This window comes from Pongo pygmaeus, chromosome X (assembly GCF_028885625.2).
Source record: "Pongo pygmaeus isolate AG05252 chromosome X, NHGRI_mPonPyg2-v2.0_pri, whole genome shotgun sequence".
NCBI classification, from domain to species: domain Eukaryota; kingdom Metazoa; phylum Chordata; class Mammalia; order Primates; family Hominidae; genus Pongo; species Pongo pygmaeus.
Window position 1 is genome coordinate 134,761,543 of NC_072396.2, and position 26,201 is coordinate 134,787,743.

The window sequence follows — 26,201 nt, forward strand, 5'->3', positions numbered from 1 at the left end:
TGCATTTATAATAGGGCAATCTGTAAGCATTTTATTATATTACAGTTTGAAGTATATTGTGGGTCAATTGGTGCTGCCTATGTATAGTATAATGCATTTCACTTACCACATGCAACTCATGTCCTCTGACAGTGGTATTCTACTAGAGCTCTTCTATGTGTTATAAAAAGGACTTTGTCTTAGGATTCAAATATTGTCCTTGGCTTATATTTAGCAACAACTTAACTGTGATTCTTTGGACATACTTATAAATGAGTATGTTCCTTTATAGGGACTTTCCCTGTGGACCTTACCAAAACACGACTTCAGGTTCAAGGCCAAAGCATTGATGCCCGTTTCAAAGAGATAAAATATAGAGGGATGTTCCATGCGCTGTTTCGCATCTGTAAAGAGGAAGGTGTATTGGCTCTCTATTCAGGGTGAGACTGGTTCTTTCCTTATATCATTAACAGAAATGCTTTTTAAAGAAGCCATAGTTTTCAGCTGTCTGATAGTTTGTGTCTGTTTCATATTCACCATTTCAACTTGTAATTCAGTATTGATATGCCAGTTTATATTTCTCCTGCTTGTAAGTCTTGAGCTTTGGATTTTGTGTTCATTTGGTTATAAGTGATAATAACATTTTAAAATGGATATGTCGTTGCAGCATAGACTTTCTGTGGATTTCCCGAGAGTCACTAATAGCCACTGTTAATAACAGCACCAATTAATTATATATATTTTTATGATATCCCTCCTGAGTTGGCAAATTCTGACTTCCTTTAAAATTTTCCTCTTTGAAAAAATATTATTCTTGCAGTTTAAACAGAAAGTGCATAATGAGAGAGAGGGAGACCCATCTTTATCATCACCTTTTGATTAGCCATAATTTTGTGGTTTACTGTCTAGTTTGTAGTTCATCTGTTGCCAGTTTCCTAGGCCACTCCTGCATCTAGGCTACCAGTTTATTACTCAGAGAATAGACATCAATTTTATCGTTAAACTATGTTACATCGTTAAACTATGTTAGACTTAATTTAAAAGGTAATTTTCTTGGGGGAAAAATCAAGTAGTGTATCCTGAAGCATCCTGAAGATGATCCACCATCCTGATTTGTGGATCATCTGTTTCACCTTGTTCTTTCATCAGCATGGATCATCACAAGATATTTTCTGATAGCAAGCAATAAAGTCAGAAATATGCATATTTAGTCATCATTTTAAAATCCTAACCATTTGAGCTGCTGCTGTCTTTCTATTTATACCTCCTACAGTATAGTTCTGCAATTTGGAAGAATCCCAAAGGAGGTATGAATGAGAATGTCTCCAGTTTAAAGGAGAACTTAAATAGGGTGGAATTTTGGCTCTAGTACCTCCTTGTTGATGTGATTAAAGACGTATCTGCAACTGTTAGGAAGTAGAGGTTGATTTTTTAAAAAAAATCTTTATTAGGTGAGCAATGATGTATATATATTATTCTTTTTATACATTGCTGGATTCAATTTACCAATATTTTCTTAAGGAGTTTTGCATCTAAGTTCATGAGAGACATTAGTCTGTGGTTTTCCTTTTTTGTACTGTTTTTGTCTGGTTTTGGTATCAGGGTAATACTAGCCAAAATTAGTTGGGAAGCATTCCCTCTTCTGTTTTCTGGAAGGAACTGTGTAAGCTTAGTGTTAATTTTTAAAATGTCTTGTAGAATTCCCCAGTGAAATTATCTGGGGCTGACTATTTCTTTTTGGGGAACATTTAAATTCAGAATGCAAATTCTTTAAGGTTATCATAGTTTGGGGTGCTGTAACAAAATACCATAGACTGGGTGACTTATAAACAATCGGAATTTATTTCTCACAGTTCTGGAGGCAGGAAATCTGAGATCAGGGTGCCAGTTTGGTCAGGTTCTGCTGAGGTCTCTTTTCTGGGTTGCAGACTGCCAAGACTTCTCATTGTATCCTCACATGACAGAAAGAGTGAGGGAGCTCTCTGGGATCCCTTTTATAAGGGCACTAATCCTGTTCATGAGGGCTTTACCCTCATGACCTAATCACCTCCTATTACCATCATATTTCGGGTTAGGATTTTAAGATCTTGATTTGGGGACGATACAAACATTCAGTCCATTGCGAAGGGTATGAGTTTTATTCAGATTATTTGTTTTATCTAGTTGAGTTTTGGTGGCTTGTGGTTTTCAAGGAATTTGTCCGTTTCTTCTAAGGCGTTGAATTTATGAGTATAAAGTTGTTTATACCATACTCTTATTGTCCTTTTAATGGCTGCAGGAATTGTAGTGCTAGTCCCTGTTTCATTTCTTATTTGCATCTTCTGTCTTTTTATCTTTGTGAGTCTTGCTAGAGGTTTATCAATTTTGTTGATTTTTTTTTAAAGAGCTAACTTTTTGTTTCACTGATTTTTCTCTATTTTCCTATTTTCAATTTCATTGATTTGTGCTTTTTATTATTTTCTTTGCTTGCTTTGGGTTTATTTTGCTCTTCTTTTTCTAGTTTCTTGAGGTAGGAGCATAGATTATTGATTTGGGACTCTCCCCCCACCTCCGCTTTTTTTTTTTTAAATGTAAGCATTTCATGCTGTAAATTTCCCTCAGCACTGCTTTGGCTGCATCTCATACATTTTAATAGGTTGAATTTTGTTGTCATTTAGACCTGTGAATTAAAAGAAATTTCCTTTGACAGACACTTGGTCTGACCAATAGATTATTTAGATATATGTTGTTTAATTTCTAAATGTTTGAGGATTTTTCTTATTGATTTCTGGTTTGATTCCATTATTGTCAGATAACATATTGTATATGATTTCAGTTCTTTTAAATTTGTTGAGGTTGGTTTTATGACCCAGAATGTTCAGTTTCTTGCTGAGTGTTTCATGAGTGCTTGAAAAAAATCATATTCTGCTGTTGCTGGGTGGAATGAGATGGGTAGTGCAAATAAGTAGGCTGTCTAGATATGTATAATCTGCAAATGTTGAGAATAACTTTTTTACTTTTTTTTTTTTCAGAATTGCTCCTGCGTTGCTAAGACAAGCATCATATGGCACCATTAAAATTGGGATTTACCAAAGCTTGAAGCGCTTATTCGTAGAACGTTTAGAAGGTCAGTATACTCACCCTCTTTTGAGGTGATACCAAAGGGATTGTTGAAATCATGCTTAGTGAGAAATGTTGGTCATGAGGTGCCTGAGAATGGAGGAGAGTCACTGCAAAGACAAAGTGAGTTTGTTTTAACTTGGAATAAATCTTTGCAGAGGTGATATATGAATTAGAGAGATCTGTTCTTCAAATTTGTCCCTTTTCCTATCAACAAAAAAGGCACGTGATCATCCCAAAAGAAACATGGAACAATCTTGTCCAGAAAATTAATGCTATCTTCATCAATAAGAGGACTTCAACTGTAAGGCATTTTCTAGCTGGCAATTTTGATAAGCTTTTATTAGGCGGAATAATTTTAGGCTGTTTTCTAAATTCTGATGTACCTATGGCTACCTTATGCATATTCAGCATTATCATATGTCTGTTTGCTGCTGTAGCATTTTCCATCATGATACTACACTAAATGGTTATTTTACCACAGGCCTGGGGCTGTTGGATGTTTGGGGACAGCTGGAAAGCCTTTCGGTTAGTAATGTCCTTTGAATCACTTTATTGTCCTGAAGTCAACTTTTTCTGAAGCCTTTTTTTGGGGATTGTGAAGGTTCTCTTCCACCTCTTTCTGAAATATTTTTCTTTCATAGATTCTTCACTTGGGTTTGTTTAGTTTCTATTTGTGGGGTCTTCATGGTGTGAAGGAGCGGTAAAGATTGAATTTCACTATAGAGCAATGTGCTCTGTGGTTTCTTTGTTCTTTTTTCTCACTGAGGAGATTTAGTTCTAAATGATTGCTTTTTCATATTTGACTACAGAAATCTTTTGTAAATTAACAGAGGCTAGGAGAGATCTCAGGCCTATCAAAATTAATATTCAGGTAAGTTTTTTGTATTAGACATAAGATTTTCTCTTTTAACATTCAGTTCCTGAATCTTTAGAGTTGATGATTACCCAGAAAAAGACTTAAAAAGTATGTTCTTTAGATGTTTGAAAAGGTCGAAGGGGAAATACCACCTTTTGAATTCGTGTGTGGGATACTGATAGTTTTGTAGAAAAAAAGGACGTGTTCCAGTGTCCTTTAGAAGTAATGATGTTTTTAGAAATGATTTATATTTTACAAGTTTTAATATATTTTAGCACTGAATTGAGATCTAGAAATATTTGAGTTTCTTTATTTTCCTAAGCTTTTTGGTTTATTTCTAAAGTCATCTCTCTAACCAAGTTTCCCTTCCTCCAGTAGGTCAGTACTGTGTTCTCAAACTGGTGCCTAATACAAGCAGACCTTTCTTTTTCTTTTCCTTTTCACAGATGAAACTCTTTTAATTAATATGATCTGTGGGGTAGTGTCAGGAGTGATATCTTCCACTATAGCCAATCCCACCGATGTTCTAAAGGTAAGAGAGATACAGTGTGATTTGAAAGGAGCATAAGCTTTGAGTCAGATTTGGGTTCAGATTCCCACTCTGTCACTTGCCAGCTGTAGAACCTTGGGCAAATCAGTTAACTGCATTAAGCCTCAATTTCATCATTTGAAAAACGAATATAATACAGTGTTTATAACATAGAGTTGTAAAGGATTAGCGAAAATATATATATATAAACTGCCTGTCATTGTACTTGGTGTAGTAGATGCTCAATAAATGGCAGTCCATTTATTATGATATGCGTTAATCCACTGGTCCTCACACTGGAGTATGCAAGACCCTATAGGTTCTTTCCAAGGGCTATGCAGTTTTATAGGAATCAATTTCCAGATCTCTTACATCCATTTGTACTCCATCCTAAAACTGGTATGAGAATGAATCTGTTCATAATAGCCCTTACTCAATTTTACAGAAGAAAGGTACGTCCCCACCTATTCTAAATCTTGGTATGGTATGTTGACCTGTGGTATAACCTGGGATGCCAAACAGAGGGGTAAATTGAAATATAGTTTTTGGAGAAGACTACTTTAGTAACCAATTTGGGTATCTTAAGTCTGTAATGCCTCTGTCTTTCCCTGTCTTATTAATATTTCTATTCAGTGTGAGATTTGGCTTTAAAAATGGTATATTTTGGCCTGTATTGGAATATTCTGAATTCAGAACCAGAACAGTTTAGGTTGGTGGTGCTGACTTGTTAAGAGTATAATTGGATTTCTTTAAGGTTTTTTCAAGTCACAGACTGAAACATTTCTTTTAATATAAATTTTCATCTTATTTCATAAAATGGTAAATATTTTCTACTTATTAACGTATTTAAACTTATGATTAGTTAAAAGCACTAAATATAGGATTAAAATAAGTGAGGGGAACCCAAAGTTTTAAAAAATTATTTTAAGGGGATTGTGAGAAAAAAGTAAGAGGACACACGCTTTTTTAAATTTGACCACTAGTGAAACCACAAGTGGCTAGGTTAGCAAAGGAGAGATCTGTTTATTGCAATTCAGAGAGGGGTTTGAGAACTGAGAGAAAGACATGCAAAACAACACACATGAAATAAGCCACTGGTGGTTGACGGATAAAAATATGAGACAGTCTTTCTGGACTAAAATGATAGTAATTTACAGAATTTTTATATCATTTTAGATTTACAGAACAAGTTTTTTTTTTTCAACGTTTATTTTAGATTCAGGGAGTACATGTGCAGGTTTATTACATGGGTATATTGTATGATGCTGAGGTTTGGGATATGAATGATCCCATCACCCAGATAGTGTGCACAGTACCCAACAGTTTTTCAACCCTTGTCCCCCTCCTTCTCTCCTGCCTCTATTATTCCCTGGTGTCTATTGTTGCCATCTTTGTCCATGAGTACGCAATATTTAGCTCCCACTTATAAGTGAGAACATGCTATATTTGGTTTTCTGTTCCTGCATTAATTCATTTAGGATAAAGGCCTCTAGCTCAGTCCATGTTGCTGCAAAGGACATGATTTTGTTCTTTTTTATGACCGCATAGTATTCCATGGTGTATATGTACCACATTTTCTTTATCCAATCCAACGTTGCTGGGCACCTAGGTTGATTCCATGTCTTTGCTATTGTGAATAGCACTGTGATGAACATAGGAGTGTATGTGTCTTTTTGGTAGAATTATTTATTTTCTTTTGGATATATACTCAGTAATGGGATTGCTGGGTTGAATGGTAGCTCTCTGTTTTAAGTTCCTTGAGAAGTCTCCAAACTGCTTTCCAAAGTGGCTGAACTAACTTACATTCCCACCAATGGTGTCTAAGCATTCCCTTTTCTCTGCAGCCTCGCCAGCATCTGTTGTTTTTACTTTTTAATAATAACCATTCTGACTGGTGTGAGATGGTATCTTGTTGTGGTTTTGATTTGCATTTCTGTGATGATTAGTGATACTGTGCATCTTTTTATGTTTGTTGGCTGCTTGTATGTCTTCTTTTGAGAAGTGTCCGTTCATGTCTTTTGCCTACTTTTTAATGGAGTTATTTGGTTTTTGCTTGTTGAATTAAATTCCTTATAGATGCTGGATACCAGATTTTCATCAGATGCATAGTTTGTGAATATTTTCTCCCATTCTGTAGGTTGTCTCTTTACTCTGTTGGTAGTTTCTTTTGTTGTGAAGAAGATTTTTAGTTTAATCAGGTCCCACTTGTCAATTTTTTGTTTTGTTGCAATTGCTTTTGATGACTTAGTCATAAATGATTTCCCAAGGCCAATGCCCAGAATGGCATTTCCTAGGTTTTCTTTTAGGGTTCTTATAATTTGAGGTCTTACATTTAAATCTTTAATCTGTCTTGAGTTAATTTTTGTATATGGTGAAAGGTAGGGGCCCAGTTTTATTCTTCTGCATATAGCTAGTCAGCTGTCCCAGTACCATTTATTGAATAGGGAGTCCTTTCCTCATGCGTATTTTTGTTGACTTAGAACAGGTATTTATGAAGAGAATTTAATTGAAGAGCTCCTTGTACCTCTTACTCTCAGCAGACAACCCCACCTCCTATGGCCTGGCCTTATACCTCTCAATTTCGTGTCCTTTCTGCCTTACAGGTGTAAACTTACTTCCATCTATACCCATCCTTATCTTGTCTTACTGTAGTGGTTTTCCATACCAGACCAGTATTACCTGGGAACTTGTTAGAAATGCAAATTATCAGGCCCCATCCAACACCTACTGAATCAGAAAGGGTAGGATGGGGCCCAGCAGTCTGGTTTGACAAGGCTTTCAAGTGATTTTGATACATGCTCAAGTTTAAAAAAAACTGGTTACTTTTATTCACTTCTGTTTCATCAGAGACCTTTCTCTATCATTTGTCCTCTTTCTCTTATCTTCAGTGTCTTCCTCTTTACCGGTTATCTGCTCTCAAATGATAAATATGGTCAAATCTCTCTATCCTAAAATATTTTCTTGACCCTCTGACCTCAAAACACCATGCTATCTCTTTTCGTACCTTCTCATCCGGATTTTACAAAAGAGTAACCTTTACATTCCATTTCCTTCATAACCTGCTATAATCACTCCTGCTACTTGATTGAAATCACTCTCCGCAGGGTCAGCAGTAATGTCCTCATTATCCAATCCAGTGAACATTTTAGTTCTCATCTTACTTAACCTATTTTGACTAATTCCTTCTACTAGAAGTTCTTTTTTGGTTTTGTTACTACACTGTTTAGATTCTGCTTCTAGTTTTCCTATTCCTTAGTTTCATTCATGGGCTTCCTTTTTATGCATATACTTTAAATCTTTTTCTTCTCCCACCCAAGGTTCCATCTTTAGCTCTTTTCTCCTCTTCAGTCTCTCCCTCGTGGCCTTTTTCATTCTTTTTTTATTATTATTATTATTATTATTTTTTTGAGACGGAGTCTTGCTCTGTCTCCCAGGCTGGAGTGCAGTGGCGCTATCTCGGCTCACTGCAAGCTCCGCCTCCCGAGTTCATGCCATTCTCCTGCCTCAGCCTCCTGAGTAGCTGGGACTACAGGCACCCGCCACCACGCCTGGCTAATTTTTTGTATTTTTAGTAGAGACGGGGTTTCACAGTGTTAGCCAGGATGGTCTCGATCTCCTGACCTCGTGATCCACCTGCCTCGGCCTCCCAAAGTGCTGGGATTACAGGTGTGAGCCACCGTGCCCAACCGCCTTTTTCATTCTTAATACTTTAGCTCTCACTATATCAGTTAGGTTATGGGCTAAGCTACTGTCACAAAGAAACTCAAAAATAAAAGGTCTCCATATACAATAGATATCTCTCTCATGTAACCATCTAGAGGACTGCAGTTAATGCTGGTAAGGCAGAACTCCTTCATGTAGTCATCCAGGATCCAGCTTTCTTCATTTTTGTTGCACTGCCATCTCCTAGGGCAGGGATTGGCAAACTACTGTCTGTGGGTCAAATCTGGCCCACGCCCTGTTGTAAATAAGGTTTTATTGGAACACAGCCACCCCATTTGTTTATTTATTGTCTATAATTGCTTTTGTCCTTCAGTGGCAGAGCTGAGTAGTCACAACAGAGGTCATAAGCCCTGCAAAGCCTAATATATTTACTGTCTGGACCCTTACAGAAAACATTTGTTGACCCCTGTCCTATGGTATTATTTTAATCTGTATAGTTGAAGTTGGACCACTATCAAACCTACATTCCAGCCCATGGGAAGAGAGTCAAGGGAAAGCAGTTTCCTTTCGATTTGTCAAAAATAAAATCAGTTAGGAAAAATTTTAAAGTTTATTGTATGCAATAAGAGAAAGTACAGATCTCGATCCAGGATACTTCAAACCAAGTGATAACAAACTTATCTTACAGTACAGTTTATAAAGCAGAAGGGCAGAAACATTTTGACCTTTTTTGTGATTGGCTGTTATAAATTATCCTTCTTTTAAAGGCAAGCAGCTGTTTAAAGTGATTGTCTATAGTTATTGATTTCATTTCACTGAAGCATTCTGACAAAGATGTAAAGCTTATGTTTTGTGTTTATGATTAGAGATAGCAGTTCCGAGGAAACAGGATGACTTAAGTTTTGGTTACCTGATGATGGGTGGCTGGTCTTGGGGTTTATCTCAATTGTTGCCTCCATTTTTATCTTTAACAGTTTAAATCTTTAAATATGTAGTTTTTGATAAACAATTTCAAACGTATGCGTGAGTAGAAAATAACATAGTACAGTGAACGTCTTTGTACACATCACGGAGGTAGCTAAGATTTTGCTACACGTGCTTTTTTATTCCCTTTTTCTGAATTATTTTAAGGCACATTCCAGACATTGTCATTTTCCCCCATATACTTCAATGTGTATCTCATAAAAGGAATATTTTTCAATATAACCATGGTGCTATTGTTACATTTAACAAAATTAACATTTATTCATTAGTAACATCTAATAATCTATGTTCACATTTCCAGACTGTCTTATATTTTACAGTTGATTTGTTTAACTTGGGTTCCAAAGCCTATGCATTATATTTAATAGTTATGTTTCTTAAGTCCTTTTTATTCTAGAGTACCCCACTCCTGTCCATATACCTTTTATTTATTTATTTATTTATTTGCTTTTTGCCATTAACTTGTCAAGTAAATGGGATCAGCTCTCCTTTAGAATTCCCAAGTTTTGGATTTGTCTTTTTGCTTCCTTGTGATATCATTTAACTTATTCCTTTAAATCTTCTCTCTCTGTAAAAGGGAAGGTTTCTGTAAAGGTCATACCGAGTCATGTGAGGAGGCACACAGTGTTTGGTTGTCCCAATATAGGGATGTTAAGATTGATCAGTGGGTTCAGGCGTGACAGCCCGATTTCTCCTTTGTACTTTCCTGTCAATCCTTCATCTAATGGTTTCATCCATTGGTGGCCATTACCTGAATCAATTGTTTCATTTAAGGTCGCAAAGTGGTGATTTTCTAATTCCATCATTCCATCCATGTTTCTTAGCTAGAATTCTTCTGCAAGGGCAATCTTTTTTTTTTTTTTTTTTTTTTTTTTTGAGATGGAGTCTCGTTCTGTCGCCCAGGCTGGAGTGCAATGGCGTGATCTTGGCTCACTGCAACCTCCACTTCCTGGATTCAAGCAATTCTCCTGCCTCAGCCTCTCGAGTAGCTGGGATTACACAGGTGCACACCACCATGCCTGGCTAATTGTTGTATTTTTAGTAGAGATGGGGTTTCGCCATGTTGGCCAGGCTGGTTTGAAACTACTAACCTCAGGTGATCCGCCCACCTTGGCCTCCCAAAGTGCTGGAATTACAGGCGTGAGCCACCGTGCCTGGCCAAGGACAACTTTTTCTCATTTAGTAGGGCTGTTTGGCTGTTCTGAAATACAGGCAATTTCCTTCTAAGCAAGACACTGGGAAGTTTCAGCCATTATTTCTGTTCACATTCCATTCTGAAGGACTTAGTTCCATGGCTACATCTAGCTTCAAGAAAGGAGAGTAGATTTTGGGAGACAATAATCTACCACACTACCCAGACCTACTGGGTCATCTAAACCAGAAACCTAGATCATCTTTGATTCTTCTATATCTTTGCTTCCTTCTAGTATTGGATTAGGTATCAAGTTTCTACAGATTTTGCCTCATCTGTATTTCTCAACTTTGTCCTTTCCCCACCATTCCTGTTGTAGGGCCTCATCTCAGTAGCCTCCTAACTTGTCCCTTCACTCTAGTGTGTACTCCACTCCCTCAACCCATCTCCAGATGAAGCTGGAGAGATCTATCTAAATCCATATCTGATCTACTATGTACTGCTTCTTTGCCTTTGTGCATGTAACACTTTCTTCCTGAAACGTCTTTCTCATTTTCCTGGTGAATTTGTCCTTCAAGACCAGGCTCATAAACAGGGCCAGGACTAGGACAAAACAAGTGAGGCATTCCCCTTTGATGCAGAATGTAAGAAGGTGCCACAAAACTCAGTAATCAATATAAACAACATTTGTATGCAGTATTTTTAAACAATCAAAATTAATGCAAAAAATTCATGATGAACCAAATACCAAAATTTCACATAACTCATCTCATTCACCTTACCCTAATCCTGGCCCTGTTGAGTCCTAGCTTTAGTTAAATTTGATATTTGATTCATCTTGGCTTTTTGTGGTTTAATTTTGGTTAAAAAATATCATATTGAGACATCATTTATCTTGATTACTGAGTTTTTCTTGCACTCCCTTACATTTCATGCCTAAGAAAAGTACTTCACTTGCCTCATGCTAGCCCCTCTGTTGCTCAGGAATCACCTCCTTAAAGAAGTGTTCTACTTACCACAGTGTATTAGTAGTTTTCATTTGTCTTTGTGATAGTTTGTATCTTGATTTAATGGGTTTAGGTTTTTATAATTATAATATTTGAAAACTCTTAGTAGTAACAGTTAACTTTCTGCATAAAAGCATGTTGCCATTACATGACTTACTAAAGACACTTGTTGAAACCTAGAATGGTAGCATGGTGCTTCATAAAAATCAGGCCTACATTTGGGCCACTAGTATTTAGTGACTGACTACTAGGATTGTATGTGTGCAGAGTCTGTGGGAAATTGTACCAAACCTTTTACATGGCCATTTAATGCTATCTTTCCTTTCTTGCAGCTCTCAAAGGCCACTTGGCAGAATATAATATCATGCTTTTTATAAATAGAACTCAACTTAAGGTCTCATAAACATAAAATTATATTTTAAAACATTTTTCATTTTTATAATTACGTAAGCAATGCATGTTTAATGTAGAATAATATGGAAGGCAGAAAAAACACAAAAGAGAAAAATGCTTACTTGTAGCCTCACCACTCAGACATAAACCACTGTAAGTATTTAGTTTTATATGTTCACCTCGTCTCTTTGCTGTGCTTCTGGATATTTTTAAGTTTACATGTTTTTTATAAAAATGATACAATACTTTGCAATATTTTTTTCTGGTTAGCAATTAATTTTTGATATCTTTCAGTGTCAGCAAATACCATTGTACAACAAAATTTTATGGCTCCATAGTATTCTATTAAATGAATATATAATTTCTGTAACCAATCTGTGTAGTTGTTGTTTTTGGATATTAAGTAGTTTCTAATTTTTCACTAAATGAGTCATTTTTTAGTCCCGCTGAGTACTTGTTCTTTCTTTTCTCCAAATTTTCTTCTAGCTCCAGAAATAATAGACTTAGTGTGAGGAATGTGAGGCCGATGAAAATCATTTTCATAAAATACACTTTGACACAAATTCTTTTTCTATACAGTTTAACTAATTAACTTTATCATAATAGCAGATATTTTTCTGGGATTCCTGAATACTACTTTTTAAATTTTAGATGAAATTAAAATGAATTTAGCATTTTGGTTCTCTCTGAAAAAATAAAATGTTCACCTCTTTTCATTTTAGATTCGAATGCAGGCTCAAGGAAGCTTGTTCCAAGGGAGCATGATTGGAAGCTTTATCGATATATACCAACAAGAAGGCACCAGGGGTCTGTGGAGGGTAAGTACTCTTTTCCTGCTATTATCCTACCCTCTCAATTCCTACAATTTGCAGAGAATTTTTTTTTTATATGAAGACATAAAATCGTGAATTATAATCCAAAAACTAAGGTAAGAAACTCCTCATCTCCCTTGAAAGGCCCAAAACTTATCATTGGCCTTTTATTTCTGCATAATGTTTGGGGATTATATAGGTGGGGAATGTTATTACGTTATTTGAGATGGCTGTTTCGATCATATTCACAGTGAATGTATTTGTTCAGTGTATTTTTTTTTGCCAGTTCTGTACTAACACGATGATGTATGTCTTTGTAGTGCTTATGTTCAAAAGCTGTTACCGGCCGTGTGCTGTGGCTCATGCCTGTAATCCCAGCACTTTGGGAGGCCAAGGCGGGTGGATCACTTGAGGTCAGGAGTTCGAGACCAGCTTGGCCAACGTGGTGAAACCCCATCTCAACTAGAAATACAAAAATTAGCCAGGCATGGTGGTGCACGGCTGTAGTCCCAGCTACTCAGGAGGCTGAGGCAGGAGAATTGTTTGAACCCTGGAGGCGGAGGTTGCAGTGAGCCAAGATCACGCCACTGCACTCCAGCCTGGGTGACAGGGCGAGACTCTGCCTCAAAAAAAAATAAGAAAAAAAAAAATAAGAAAAAAAAGCTGTTACCTTAAACAATTTTTTAACCTAAAAAGTATAACATGTACTGTAAAATATTGAGAAAATATGGAAAAGTAAAAAGAAAAAAAATCCAGTAGTCCCACTGCCTAGAGATAATTTCTGTTAAACTTTTTGTCATATTATCTTTCAGTCTTCTATCTATACTTTGCTTTTCGTCATTGTTGCTCTAAATTTTTAATCCCTAATTATTGTAATATTAATATTATTAGTAGAATATACAGAGAGAGTGGAATGGGAAATCTATTAATAGACTTTTAAATAAAAATGAGAGCTTTGCTATTTTTCTTTCTTTATAATTTTTCATAACAAAAATTTCAAGCATAAAGAAAAATTGAAAGAATAGAACTATGAAATACATACCTATGAGCTGGATTTGATGGCTGTTAAAGTTTGATCGTATTTGCTTTATCTGTTTACGTGTATACACACATACACTCTTTTTAGCTAAGCTAAATGAAAGTAGGTTGCAGACATCATGGCACTCAATTAAATTCTTCATTGTGCATCTCCTAAGAATAAGGATAGTCTTCTACATAATAACAATACCATGATCATATCTAAGAAAATGAACAAGTCCCTAATACCTAATATCTAGCCAATATTAGAATTTCCTGTTAATGAGACCAGGCTAATTTATAATTTATTTTCTTCCTTCCTTCTTTCCTTCCTTTTTTTTTTTTTTTTTTGACAGGGTCTGGCTTTGTTGCCTAGGCTGGTCTTGATCTCCTGGCTTCAAGTGATCCTCTGGCCTTGGCCTTACAGATGTGAGCCACCATGCCTGGCCAGGCTAGTTTTCTTATAAAGTGTTTCCTCATTGTGTTTAACTTGTTTCTCTATCTTTATAGAGAAAATATCTTTATATTTACAGTTTATTTCCTATAAACTGTAAATAGGGTCCATTGGCTTGATTAGATTCATGTTAAACATTTTTGGTAAGGGTGCTTCATAGGTGATGCTGTGTATTTCATACTGCATCACAGCAGGAGGCACATAATATTAGTTTGTTCCGTGATTAGTGGTGCCAAGTTTGATTATTTGGTAAGATGACGTCCACCAGATCTCGCCATTGTAAAACATAAGTTTTTTTCCCCTCCTTTGCAATTAGCAAGTAATCTGTGGGGTGATAATATTCTAGTAATATGCATATATCCTAATATCTAATCACCTTTCATCTAACTAATGGTCTTTGCATCCATTAATGGTCCTTGAGGTTTGCTTTTTGGTAACAGCAGGGTACACTTGCTTGATATGTCTAATTTAAAGCCAGAAAATAGAACTAACTAGAACTTTCTCACAAACTGATGACAAGGAACAAAAACAGGAATAAATAGAATGGGAGATTTTTTCACAGGAGCATAGCTACTTTATTTTTTATTGTAGTAAAAAGTAGACATAACATAAAATTTACCATCTTAACCATTTTTGATGGTTCAGTAGTGTTAAGTACATTCACATTGTTGTACAACTGATCTCCAGAACTCTTTAGGTCTTATCAAACTGAAACTCTATACCCATGAAGCAACTCCCCATTTCTTCTTCCCCTAGCCCCTGGCAACCCCCATTCTATTTTCTGTCTCTATCAATTTGACTATTATAGGTACTTCATGTAAGTGGAATCACACAATATTTATCTTTTTGTGACTGGCTGATTTTATTTAGCATAATGTTCTCAAGGTTCATCCATGTGGTAGCATGTGTCAGAATTTCTTCCTTTTTAAGGCTGAATAATATTCCATTGTATGTATATACCACATTTTGTTTATCCATTCAACCATTGATGGACATTTGAATGGCTTCTGCCTTTTGCCTATTGTGAATAATGCTGCTGGGTAAATGGGTGTGCAAATATCTTTTTTAGACCCTGCTTTCAATTCTTTTGGTTATATAGCCAAAAGTGGAATTGCTGGATTATGTGATAAATCTATGTTTATTTTTTGAGAAACTGAACATAACTGTTTTTATGATCCAGGCTGCTTACATGATCTAGGCATCTAACATAAAGAAGCAAAGTACATTGTTGAATGTATTCTACTGAGACAGACATGTTTTATTTGCATGTTAAAAATACAGGACTTATTTTTTCATTTCAACAAGAAAATATGTTTGCATTTTTCTTCAAACATGTGCTCATCTTTGTTTATCTTCCTGCTCTGATTGTAACATGAATACTGAAAACATTTCACTTTCTTCCTAACTTCATTGTAAGAAAAAATAGCACAAGCACAATAACAAATTATAACTAGCACTTACCACAGAGTTGGAGAGAGAGTAGCGTGGTGAGGACTGTGGTCCTGGAGAGCACGGAGAGCACAGTCCCCGTTGAGAGAGGACAGCTACTCCTTAGCTCTAGCCCATTGCTGCCATGCGTTGATGGTGAGCCCAGTGTGGTCAAATTTTCTGGCCTTTCAAGAGAAGCTGGAAATCTGCATTTCTGTGTGAAATATCCTGATTTGTACATATTAACAGCCAATTCAGTCTTTTGGAAACACTGTGGGCCACTCAAAACATGTCTATAGCCTGGTTTTGGCCTGTGGGCTCCAGTTTGGGGCCTTACTGTTCACCAAAGCAGTCTTCTGTGAAGGGTACCCTCTTTATGAGAAGCAGGTCAAAGAGCCAGCAAGGAAGGCACCCTTCGGCTAGCCAGCCATATCAGCACAATCAAGCATCTTGGCATAGCTGTGTCACTTCCACTTCATTTTATTTATTTATTTATTTATTTTTTTTTTGAGACGGAGTCTTGCTATGTTGCCAGGCTGGAGTGCAGTGGCGCAATCTCGGCTCACTGCAACCTCCGCCTCCTGGGTTCAAGCGATTCTCCTGCCTCAGCCTCCTGAGTAGCTGGGATTATTATTATTATTTTTTTAAGTGAAAGCAAGTTTATTAAGTAAAGGAATAAAGAATGGCTACTCCATAGAAGGAGCAGCCCCACTTTATAAATTGAGTTGGGAACTTAGAGATAACTGAAAACTTTTTAATATAGTAGTTATCCCAGAAAGCAGATGTCCCCATGGTATGTTATTTTCAATTTTAACTGACACCTTAACACAGTTATAAAAGTAAAACATTCATTGTGAAAATGTAAAAAGAAATAGGCATAAAAATGAAAAGTAACATCTCTTATCCTAATACCAGAGGAAAAAAATATTTTGATGTATTTCGTTCTAATCCTTTCTAAGAATTTGGCATGTGTGTGTATACCTTTTCCCCTGAAGATAGAATAATACTATACATAATTTTATGCCTTGCTTTATTTAACATGCTATCATGCTATCATAAGCGTTTTCTTGTGTCATTAATATTCTTCAAAAATGTGACTTTTAATGCTCTAGCAACCCTGTGTTGTAATGTGGGCTGTGATAGGAGCATCGTGCTAGTGAGTGAAACCCTGGTAATGTTACCACAGCAGGACTTGTAAGCAAAGGACCACTTTTCCGTTGGCTTTTCCTCTTGCTTCTTCATACCTTTGCTGTCACCCTAGTGATTGTCCTTTCTGCACATCTGAAAATTCTGTGAATTAAACCTGAAAGCTCTCTTCTCCCCACTGATTTTTGCTTCATGATTTTATTTATAACAGCTTTATTGGGAAAATTCACATATTATAATGATAATTCCCAAATTCTTTATTGAGATAATTCACATAAAATTCACCATCTTTAAAGTATACAATTTAATTGTTTTTAGTATATTCACAGATTTGTGCAGCCATTACCACTGTCTAAGTCTGGAACATTTTCATTATCAAAAAGAAACTCTTACCCTTTACCCGTCACTTCTCATTTCCCCCAGCCCTCCTAGCTGTAGACAACCACTACTCTACTTTCTGTCTCTATAGATTTGCCTCTTCTAGGTATTTCATGTAAATGGAATCAGGCAATATGTAGACTTTTGTGACTGGCTTCTTCCATTTAGCATACTGATTTTAAGGTTTATCCATGTTGCAGCATGTATCAGTACTTTATTCCTTTTTATGGGTGAATATTAATTCCATTGTGTGGATATACCACATTGTATTTGTCCCTTCATCAATTAATGAGCATTGGGTTCTTTGCACATTTTGGCTATTATGAATACTGCTATGAACATTTCTGTACACATTTTTGTATGAACATCTATTTTCAGTTCTCCTGGGTATATACCTAGGTGTAGAATTGCTCGCTCATATGGCAATCTGTGTTTAACTTTTTGAGGAAGTGCCAAATTGTTTTCCACAGTGGCTGCCCCATTTTACATTCCCACTGACAGTGTATAAGGGTTCCTATTTCTTCACATCCTCACCAACACTTGCTCTTTTACTTTTTCTTTCTTTCTTTTTTTTTTTTTTTGAGGCAGGATCTTGCTGTGTTGCCCAAGCTGGAATGCAGTGGTGCAATCATGGCTTACTGCAGCCTCAGCCTCCCAGGCTCAGGTGATCCTCCCACCTCAGCATCTCAAGTAGCTGGGACTACAGGCACATGCCACTATGCCTGGCTAATTTAAAAAATTTTTTAAGAGATAGAGTCTTACTGTATTGCCCACGTTTGTCTAGAACTCCTCCTCAAGTGATCCTCCTGCCTCAGCCTCCCAAAGTGCTGGGATTACAGGCATGAGCCACTGCGCCTGGCCTTTTTTTACTTAAAAGAAAAATCGTTATAGCCATCCTAGTAGGTATGAAGTGATATGTCCTTGTGGTTTTGATTTGCATTTCTCTAGTGACTAATGATGTTTAGCATCTTTTCATGTGCTTATTGGCCATTTGTGTATCTTTTTTGAAGGAAATATCTTCAGGTCTTTTGGCCATTTTAAAATTGGATTGTTTGCCTTTTTTGTTGTAAGAGTTCTTTATATATTCTTGACACTAGTCCCTTATCAGATATATGAGTGGCAAATGTTTTTTTCCATTGTGTGTGTTGACTCTTCACTTTCTGGGTGGTGTCTTTTGAGTCACAAAAGTTTTTAATTGTGATGAAGTCCAGTTGATCTTTTTTTTTCTTTTGTCTTTTGTGCTTTGGGTGTCATATCAATTATTTTATTTTTAGTATAGCAAGTGAATTGGAAATTTGTATATGTTCTGTTATTAGTCATTGATTTGAAAGAGTGACCTCTGTACTTCAGACTTGTATTTTTCTGTTGCTTTTCAACTCCTGACCTATTTTGTTCACTCTAAGACATCATTCCCTTTGTATTTCCTTGGTGCCTAATGTCACTTGTGTTTTGTAGGGTGTGGTTCCAACTGCTCAGCGTGCTGCCATCGTTGTGGGAGTAGAGCTACCAGTCTATGATATTACTAAGAAGCACTTAATATTGTCAGGAATGATGGGCGATACAATTTTAACTCACTTCGTGTAAGTAGGATGGGATGTGCTCATTTTATTTCCAGCATTTGGAGCACAAAAAGCCTCTTTTACTGAAATCCTCAGGTGGAATTTGATAACTGGTACGTATGGCCTAAATACTCTTGTCTCTCCTATTATCAGAACTTCAAGCCTTATGAACACTTTATACTTCACAGAAATGCCAGGTGCTATGGGGGCTTGAGTACTTGGGAACATTGTCTAATACAGCAGCCTATCAGAGGTCTATTTGATTTACATTTATCCATACACAGCTTCTATATCTAATAAGCACATCTATTATTTGCTTTGGTTAATTTTGTTTGAGAAAGCAAACTTTTCTCAGTGGGAATCAGAAAAAAAGGGGTAAATAAGGTTTGTGAAACTACAGCACAGTTTTTTGGCTAAAGACTGTTGCTGATCTCACTTCACATTTTCTTTGTCTTGCAACCTTTATGATAATTTTGTTACTCAAATGCATTTGGCATGTGATGCTGTGGTTTGAAAAATTTATGTAACTAATAGATGGTGCATGATACTTTCTACTTAGGAATCTTGTTAGGTTTAGAAACTCTCCTTTAAAAAAAAGGCTGAGTTTCAGATTGAAAACTGAAGGGACAGCCTTTGAATGATGTCTCTTTAGAAAAATTTCCTGTCTCTTTAGATTGTAATGAAAGGCCAAGTGCCAGGTTTTATCTGATGGGTCTGAGTTATATTGTACAGTTTACGTTTGGCCTAATTTCTGTTTAAGTGGGCAGGGAGTGGAAGTGGGGTCAATCTACTTAAACTTTTCCTCTTAGTTCCAGCTTTACATGTGGTTTGGCTGGGGCTCTGGCCTCCAACCCGGTTGATGTGGTTCGAACTCGCATGATGAACCAGAGGGCAATCGTGGGACATGTGGATCTCTATAAGGGCACTGTTGATGGTATTTTAAAGGTAAGTACATTGTGGATTTGGGTTACAATTTGGCTTTCTTTGATGTCTTAGACCTTCCTTCAGTTCTTATTATTAGTTGCTACATACCATTTTGAAGATGAAAGAATCATATTTTTTAGTGGCTTCTCAGTTATTCCCAGGTAGAAAAGCTGTCTCCTTAGCAATCTGGTAATTTGCAGTGGTACTTAATATAATGATTCCCATTTGAATGCTTTAAAATACAGGATACTTTTATTAATAGTATCATGTAGAATTATTGATAGAAAAGACAGTATATCCCCCATTTGCCTACTTCATACAACACAGAGACCCTGCAATAGAAAGCTCAATACTTAAGGAAAAAAGCCTGTATTTTATTTCAGTTCAGGGTTATGCTGTTGTTCACTTTGGCTTTGAAAGTTCCTGCTGTTGTGTTTGTGGGAACTGAATATTCTAAAACTATTACATCATTACTGGTGATATTATTGCTACTGAAAACAAATGGAGGCTAAAATATGATGTAGCCATATGGTTTCTCTCCTGTTATCAGTTTTGTTTAACAACTATTACATATTAGACACCATTTTAGTAGTTAGAGAGAAATTACAGTTGTTACAAAAGTACTATAGGTATACAAACAGATCATCAGTACAGACTGATAAGTGATAAACTCAGAGTTCTCAATTTGGAAGCATTGAGGTAGGCTCCCTGTAGATGGTGGCATCTTGAATAACAATAACTCACATCTACTGAGTGCTTTTTTGTGTGTCAGCAACTGTCCTTATGAGACTTCTGTGTATTTGTTCATTGAATCCTCACCATTACTCCACGAGGTGGACACTGAAGCACTGAAAGATTAAGTAAGCTGCCTAAGATTTCACAGCTACTAAGTGGGAGAACTGGAATTTAAACTCAGATCGTTTGACCTCAAACTGACATTTACCTCTCCACTATGGTGCTTTCCTCATATTGGTGGCTAAGGGTTAGATTATAAAGGATACTGAATGCTATATTGAGGTGCTTGGACTTTTTTTAAACTTGTCAGGGAGCTGTTGAAAGTTTTTAATCAGATTAGCTTTGCATTTTAAATAGATCACTTTGGCTTTGTGGAGACTGGATCTACCACAGTGGTTCCTCATCTTGGGTACACATTGGAATCACTTGGGGGAACTTTCGCAGCTCCCTCCTCTACCTTCGACCAATTAACTCAGAACCTGGGGAGTAAGGTCCAGGTGTCAATATTTTACACTATATCAGGTGACTGCAATGTTCACCCAAGGTTGAAGACTACTAAGGGGATAAGCCTGGAGCTGTGGTTCTTAAAAGTTTAACATGCATCAGAATCATCTGGAGGGCTTGTTAAACTGCAGTTCACTTGGACCCATCTCCAGATTCTGATTTAGTAAGTGTGGAGTGGGACCTGGAAATTTGCATTTTTAACAAATTCCCAGGTAATACTGATGTTGCTAGTCTGGAGACCACACTTTGAGAACCACTGACCTACAGATAGGGAAGCTGATTAGAAGGCTCTTGTAATCTGAGAAAGAGGGGATGAAGGCCTGAACTTGAGCATGATAATGGAGATATAGAAGGTGGGACAGAGTCAAGAAAGAATTAGTTGATAAAGTCAACAGGATTTGATTGACTGGATGTGGAGAGGTGTGGGAGAAAGGAGGTGTCAAAGATAAGTTCTGGGTTTTTGGAGTTGGTGACCAGGTGGTGACATTCATTGACAGAGGCATCACAAGAGGAGCACGTCTTGGGGGAGACATCATAGTTTTGGATACTCAGTTTGATGTGCATGAGGAAAATCCAGTGGATACATTTGGATATTCTAGCCCTGACTCAAGAGAAGGTTAATGGATATAGATAAAAGCCCATGGAGTCATTAGCACACAGGTGGTATATAACTGTGGAGAGAGTTGACCAAGGAGAGTAGGTAGAGGAGTTCACAACCTTTTTGCCTTCCCAGCATACTGGAGTACCATAAAATTCTTCCGCGTAATAATGATTGACTGAGGCAGCAATTCTCAGACCCTGGAAAGTATAGTTTGGCAAAAGCCCCCGTTGGTATTTCTGCATTTGACAATCACTGGTGTAGAGGGAAGAGCACTGGGCCAAGGAAAGAACACTGCAGAATACCAATTTTTATTTATTTATTTATGCCCAGGCTGGAGTGCAATGGCGTGATCTTTGCTCACTGCAACCTCTGCCTCCCGGGTTCAAGCAATTCTCCTGCCTCAGCCTCCTGAGTAGCTGGGATTACAGGTGCCCGCCACTACGCCTGGCTTATTTTTGTTCTTAGTAGAGACAGGGTTGCACCATGTTGGTCAGGCTGGTCTCGAACTCCCAACCTCGTGATCCACCCGCCTCGGCCTCCCAAAGTGTTGGGATTACAGGCGTGAGCCACCGTGCCCTGCCTGGAATACCAATTTTTAAGGTCTTGGCAGATGAGGAACCTAGGAAAGACACCAAAGATAAGGAAACTTAGAGAGTAGTGTCATGGGAGCCAAAGAAGTTAATGAGTTTCAAGAAGGAATGAGTGGTTACTTAATGTCACATGCAATAGCGATCTAATATGATAAGGACTGCAAAGAGTCTGTTGGATTTAATATCTTTTAGAAGGTTTGGTGAATTGGTGTTTGCAAAAGCCAATTGCTATGCATTGAGGAATATGTTTGATCATTCATTCAAGTAATAAAAAAGAAAAAATCAAGCTGACTCTTGAAGAGCCCCCCCCCCACAAAAATGAATGAAATGTTTGTCTTATGTGCTAAGCACTGTTCTAGGTTGTTGAGGATGTATTGGTAAACCAAAATGTCCCTGTGTTTATGACACTTAGATTCTAATAGAAGGAGATAAACACAGAAAGTAATGATAAATAGACAAGTGTAAAGCACTCTTTCAAGAAGATTGGCTAAAAGATTTACTATAAGATTTACTATACAATAATATAGTAATAGCTAATGTTTATTGAATGCTTATTCTGTCACAGGCACTGTACATAGAGTATATCCTTTCACTCTCACAGCGACCTTGTGGAGTAGATATTATCTTTCCCATTTTATAAAGGAAGAAACTTAGGTTCAGAGTAGCTAAGTAATAACTTACACAAGATTACACAGCTAATAAGAGGCAGATCTGAGACTTAATCCACAATCTGTCTGATTCCAAAGTTTGTACTTACAACCACTATGCTGTTCTGAATCTGCAGAAACATGTTTTTATGTTGGTAGTAACCTTTAAGTACTTACATTTGCTCACTGATTTACTCACTTGCTACTAAAAATTTTTAATAGCAGTCATTTTTTAAAATGACTTTGTTCTATTTTGCCATTATATGTAACAGCATCAGACTTTTTTATTTTGTCTATGCTTATCTATAGAAGTTCTTTGTTTTCACACAACTGCCTTATGCCAAAAGGTGCCTCCCAGTTGTCACGTTTTGAAGAAATGGGTCACTGTTTTTGGAAATTTATAAAGATTCAAGCCGGGTGCTGTGGCTTGCATCCTGTAGTCTTAGCTACTCGGGAGGATCGCTTGAGCCAGAGTTTGAGACTGCAGTGAGCTATGTAGTCTTGCCACTGCACTCCAGTCTAGGCGACAGAGCAAGACCATGTTTCTTAATTTAAAAAAAAAATCCAGATGGCTCACAAGAGTGTTAGAGACCCTTACTGTTTTTGTGTTCACCTCTTCAACAAATACTTACGGGAAAATTTCTTGCACCAGACACTGTGTTAGGTGGTGGTGACACAATGGTGAACAAACAAAGCTAGTTTCTGATCTCTTGGAGATTTCATTCTAGTTGAGGGAGACACAATAAACACACAATGCACAGTATAATTTTAGATAGAAATAGATGCTATGCAGAAAATAACAGCATATTGCAATAGTGACTCAGTAGTGGGGAACTACTTCAGCAAGGATGGTCAAGAAAAGCCTCTGAGGAGGTGACATTTGAGCTGAGATCTGAATGATGATGAGTTGGCCATGAGAGCCAGGAGAAAACCATTTCATAAAGAGGGAACAGGTTACTAAAGGCCTGAGTTGGAAATAAGCTGGACATGTTCAAGGGTTAGAAAGAAAGCTAGTGTGGCTGAGTGTGTGGTGAATGAAGGGAGAAACTAGTAGGAAATGAAACTGGAGAGAAAGGCAGCAGCTAAATCATGTAGGATCCTATAGGTCTTTGCAGAGAATTTGTAATTAGAATGAAATCCACCAGGAAGCCATTTGAGAGCTTTAAGCAGGAAATGTTATGCTTTGATTTATAATTTTAAAAGATTGTTCTAGCTTCTAGGTAGAGATTTTAGACCAATTAAAAGTCCATTGTGGTAGTCCAGGTAAGAGATTATGAGATTGGATGGCCTTTCAGAGGTCTCTTGTCATTTAACAGTCTAGGTTCTAGGTTATTCACATCTAGGCTTTATTTGGGGTGATTTTCATAATTTTCCAACATCAGTTTTGGTCTCAGACCTTTACTATTTGCTGAAGATCCATTGGGGGAAACATATTACCGCTATATCTTCATAAATATTGTGCTTATTATTTTACTGTTTGTTCCCAAAAGTAGTAAGGATAATTATCTCTAGTATACTTAATGTACAGGATGGGATAAAGGATATTTACAACTCTGGCTTCTCATATTATTGTCTTATCCAAATATATCATTTTTTTAGAATTGTGGTGGGTTTCACTTCACTATTAGAAAGGCAAAATAACTTTTTTCAATGTCTAACACAATGCCTAACACACTGTAGTTACTTAATAGATATTTGTCCATTATATATGAACCGTTTCTGCTGGCTAAATTCAGCACATGCCACCAAGTTTACAACGTTTATGCATAATTTATCATTTAATTCTCATAACCATGTATATAAGATCCCTGTTGTGTAAAGTAGGAAACCAAAACTCAAAAAACACTTCACATTTTTCTTCATGTAGTCCTCAAAGCATTCACACGAGGTGGGCCATGGCATTATATAGAATTTATAATGATGAAACAGACTCAGAGAAGAATAATGACTTGCCCAACTTCCTATTTTCTTACCCTGCTTTAGTTCTCTTTGTAGCACTGATTTTTGGATATAATATATATCAATTTGTGTATTTGTCAGCCCCACTAGAATGTACACTCCATGAGGGTAGAAACTGCTGTATAGGTTACCTATTGCTGTGTAACAAATTACTCCAAAACTCATTGCCTTAAACCATTTGTTATTTTGCAGTTTCTGTGGGCCAGGGATTGCAAAGCAGCTTAGCTGAGTTGATTCTGGCTTAGGCTGTCTCCTGAGGTTGTAGTTCATATGGAAACTAGGGTTTCTGCCATCTAAAGCCTTGACAGGCTGGGATAGCTGCTTCAGTGATCACTCATGCAGTTGTTGGCTGGAGCCCTCAGTTCCTCACCATGTAGTCCTCTCTTCACGAGATAGCAGATGATTTCCTCTAGAGTGAATGAATCCAAGAGAGAATAAGGCAGATGCTTTATTATATATAAATATATTTTATAATGTAGCAATGGAAGTGACATATGTTCACTACTACCATATTCTGTTGGTGACACAGACCAAATACTATGGGGTGGAGGCTACACAAGGGTACAAATAACTGGAGGTAAGGTTCATTGGGGGCCATCTTGGAGGCTGGCTACCATAGACACTTTTTCTGTCTTGTTTATTAGTATATTCCCAACATCAAGAATGGTGCTTTGCATATGTATGGTAGGTAAATATTTGATTAAGTGGGTGGATGGATTTAGACTACAGATGAATTTAAAATGGACCTTTAGAGAAAAGACTATTCATGGAGCCATAAGTTGCCCTGGGCTGGGAGTGGAAGGTGATGTCAAATGTAGAGAAAGGTGAATTCACTCTGTTTTTGGTTGTATCTTTCCTGCAGATGTGGAAACATGAGGGCTTTTTTGCACTCTATAAAGGATTTTGGCCAAACTGGCTTCGGCTTGGACCCTGGAACATCATTGTATCCTTTGAGAGAATGAAAGCAAGTGCTTCAAGTTCCCAGATAATTCTAGGCTATGGGAAGGAAAATTTGATTATTAAAGCCTTTTAGGTTAGTGAGAAACTCAAGCATCCCATTGGTGACCCTTGAGAATCAAATTAAGTAGAGAAACAGCTTTCAGTTGGAGGCTAATACAAACTAAAGGGGATAGAAAAGATAGGTCAAACTTTACTCTTTAAAACAAAATGACAACAAACACAGCTAATCTGGAAGGGGCTATGAAGTTTTTAGAAACCCTGATGGAAGAAGCCTACAGGAAAGTCCATGCTGAGGTGGTTCAGATTTCCTACCCCTAACTATAGGACCAAAATAGCTGGGAAATAAAAACAGGACAGAAGACATTCATGGGGTGAAGGAATCCACAGCCAAGTAGGCTTCTTTCTTCATGGGTGAATCTGTCTCCTTCAGTTGTGTTTGAGTGCCTCCTAAGTGCAGAGCCATGTATTGGATACTGTGTGTGGTGTTGTGTGTATAATGGTAAGCACCACAGGGTTGGAAAGTAATTCCCTGCCCTTGTGGGGTCTGTAGACAGAGAGAGGGTTTCTTGTTCCCTCTTGGAATCACTCCGATCATCTAATTATCTGTCGTCACTGATGTTCTTGGTTACTGTGTGTGTGTGTGTGCGTGTGTGTATGTGTGTGTTTGTCGTGTTTCCCCCTGAAGACTATAAATATATTAGAGTTTTACTCTGTTTATGTTGTTCGATGCCAGTGATCTAAATGGGCACATGGTAGGCACTCAACGCATGCTCGATTTGACAGGTGGTGTTTTAAAAAAGATTTTAAAGCAAATGCAGCTTAGAATAGCACAGACTACCTTA

The 26,201-nt window shown here is 37.2% G+C and overlaps 1 protein-coding gene across 4 annotated transcripts in view; it reads left to right on the top strand.

Moving 5' to 3' along the window:
- The window catches only part of SLC25A14 (solute carrier family 25 member 14), a 34,225-nt gene that overhangs the window by 7,492 nt on the left and 532 nt on the right, over window positions 1-26,201 (top strand). For 3 of the 4 annotated variants that reach the window (XM_054472765.2, XM_054472766.2, XM_054472767.2), the window contains 7 exons: window positions 272-419; window positions 2,991-3,085; window positions 4,384-4,469; window positions 12,368-12,463; window positions 18,336-18,460; window positions 19,249-19,384; window positions 25,262-25,342. In XM_054472765.2, the coding sequence (XP_054328740.1) occupies window positions 272-419; window positions 2,991-3,085; window positions 4,384-4,469; window positions 12,368-12,463; window positions 18,336-18,460; window positions 19,249-19,384; window positions 25,262-25,342 (767 nt within the window). The remainder of the gene's footprint in view (window positions 1-271; window positions 420-2,990; window positions 3,086-4,383; window positions 4,470-12,367; window positions 12,464-18,335; window positions 18,461-19,248; window positions 19,385-25,261; window positions 25,343-26,201) is intronic. The other variant, XM_063660685.1, reaches the window with a different exon arrangement.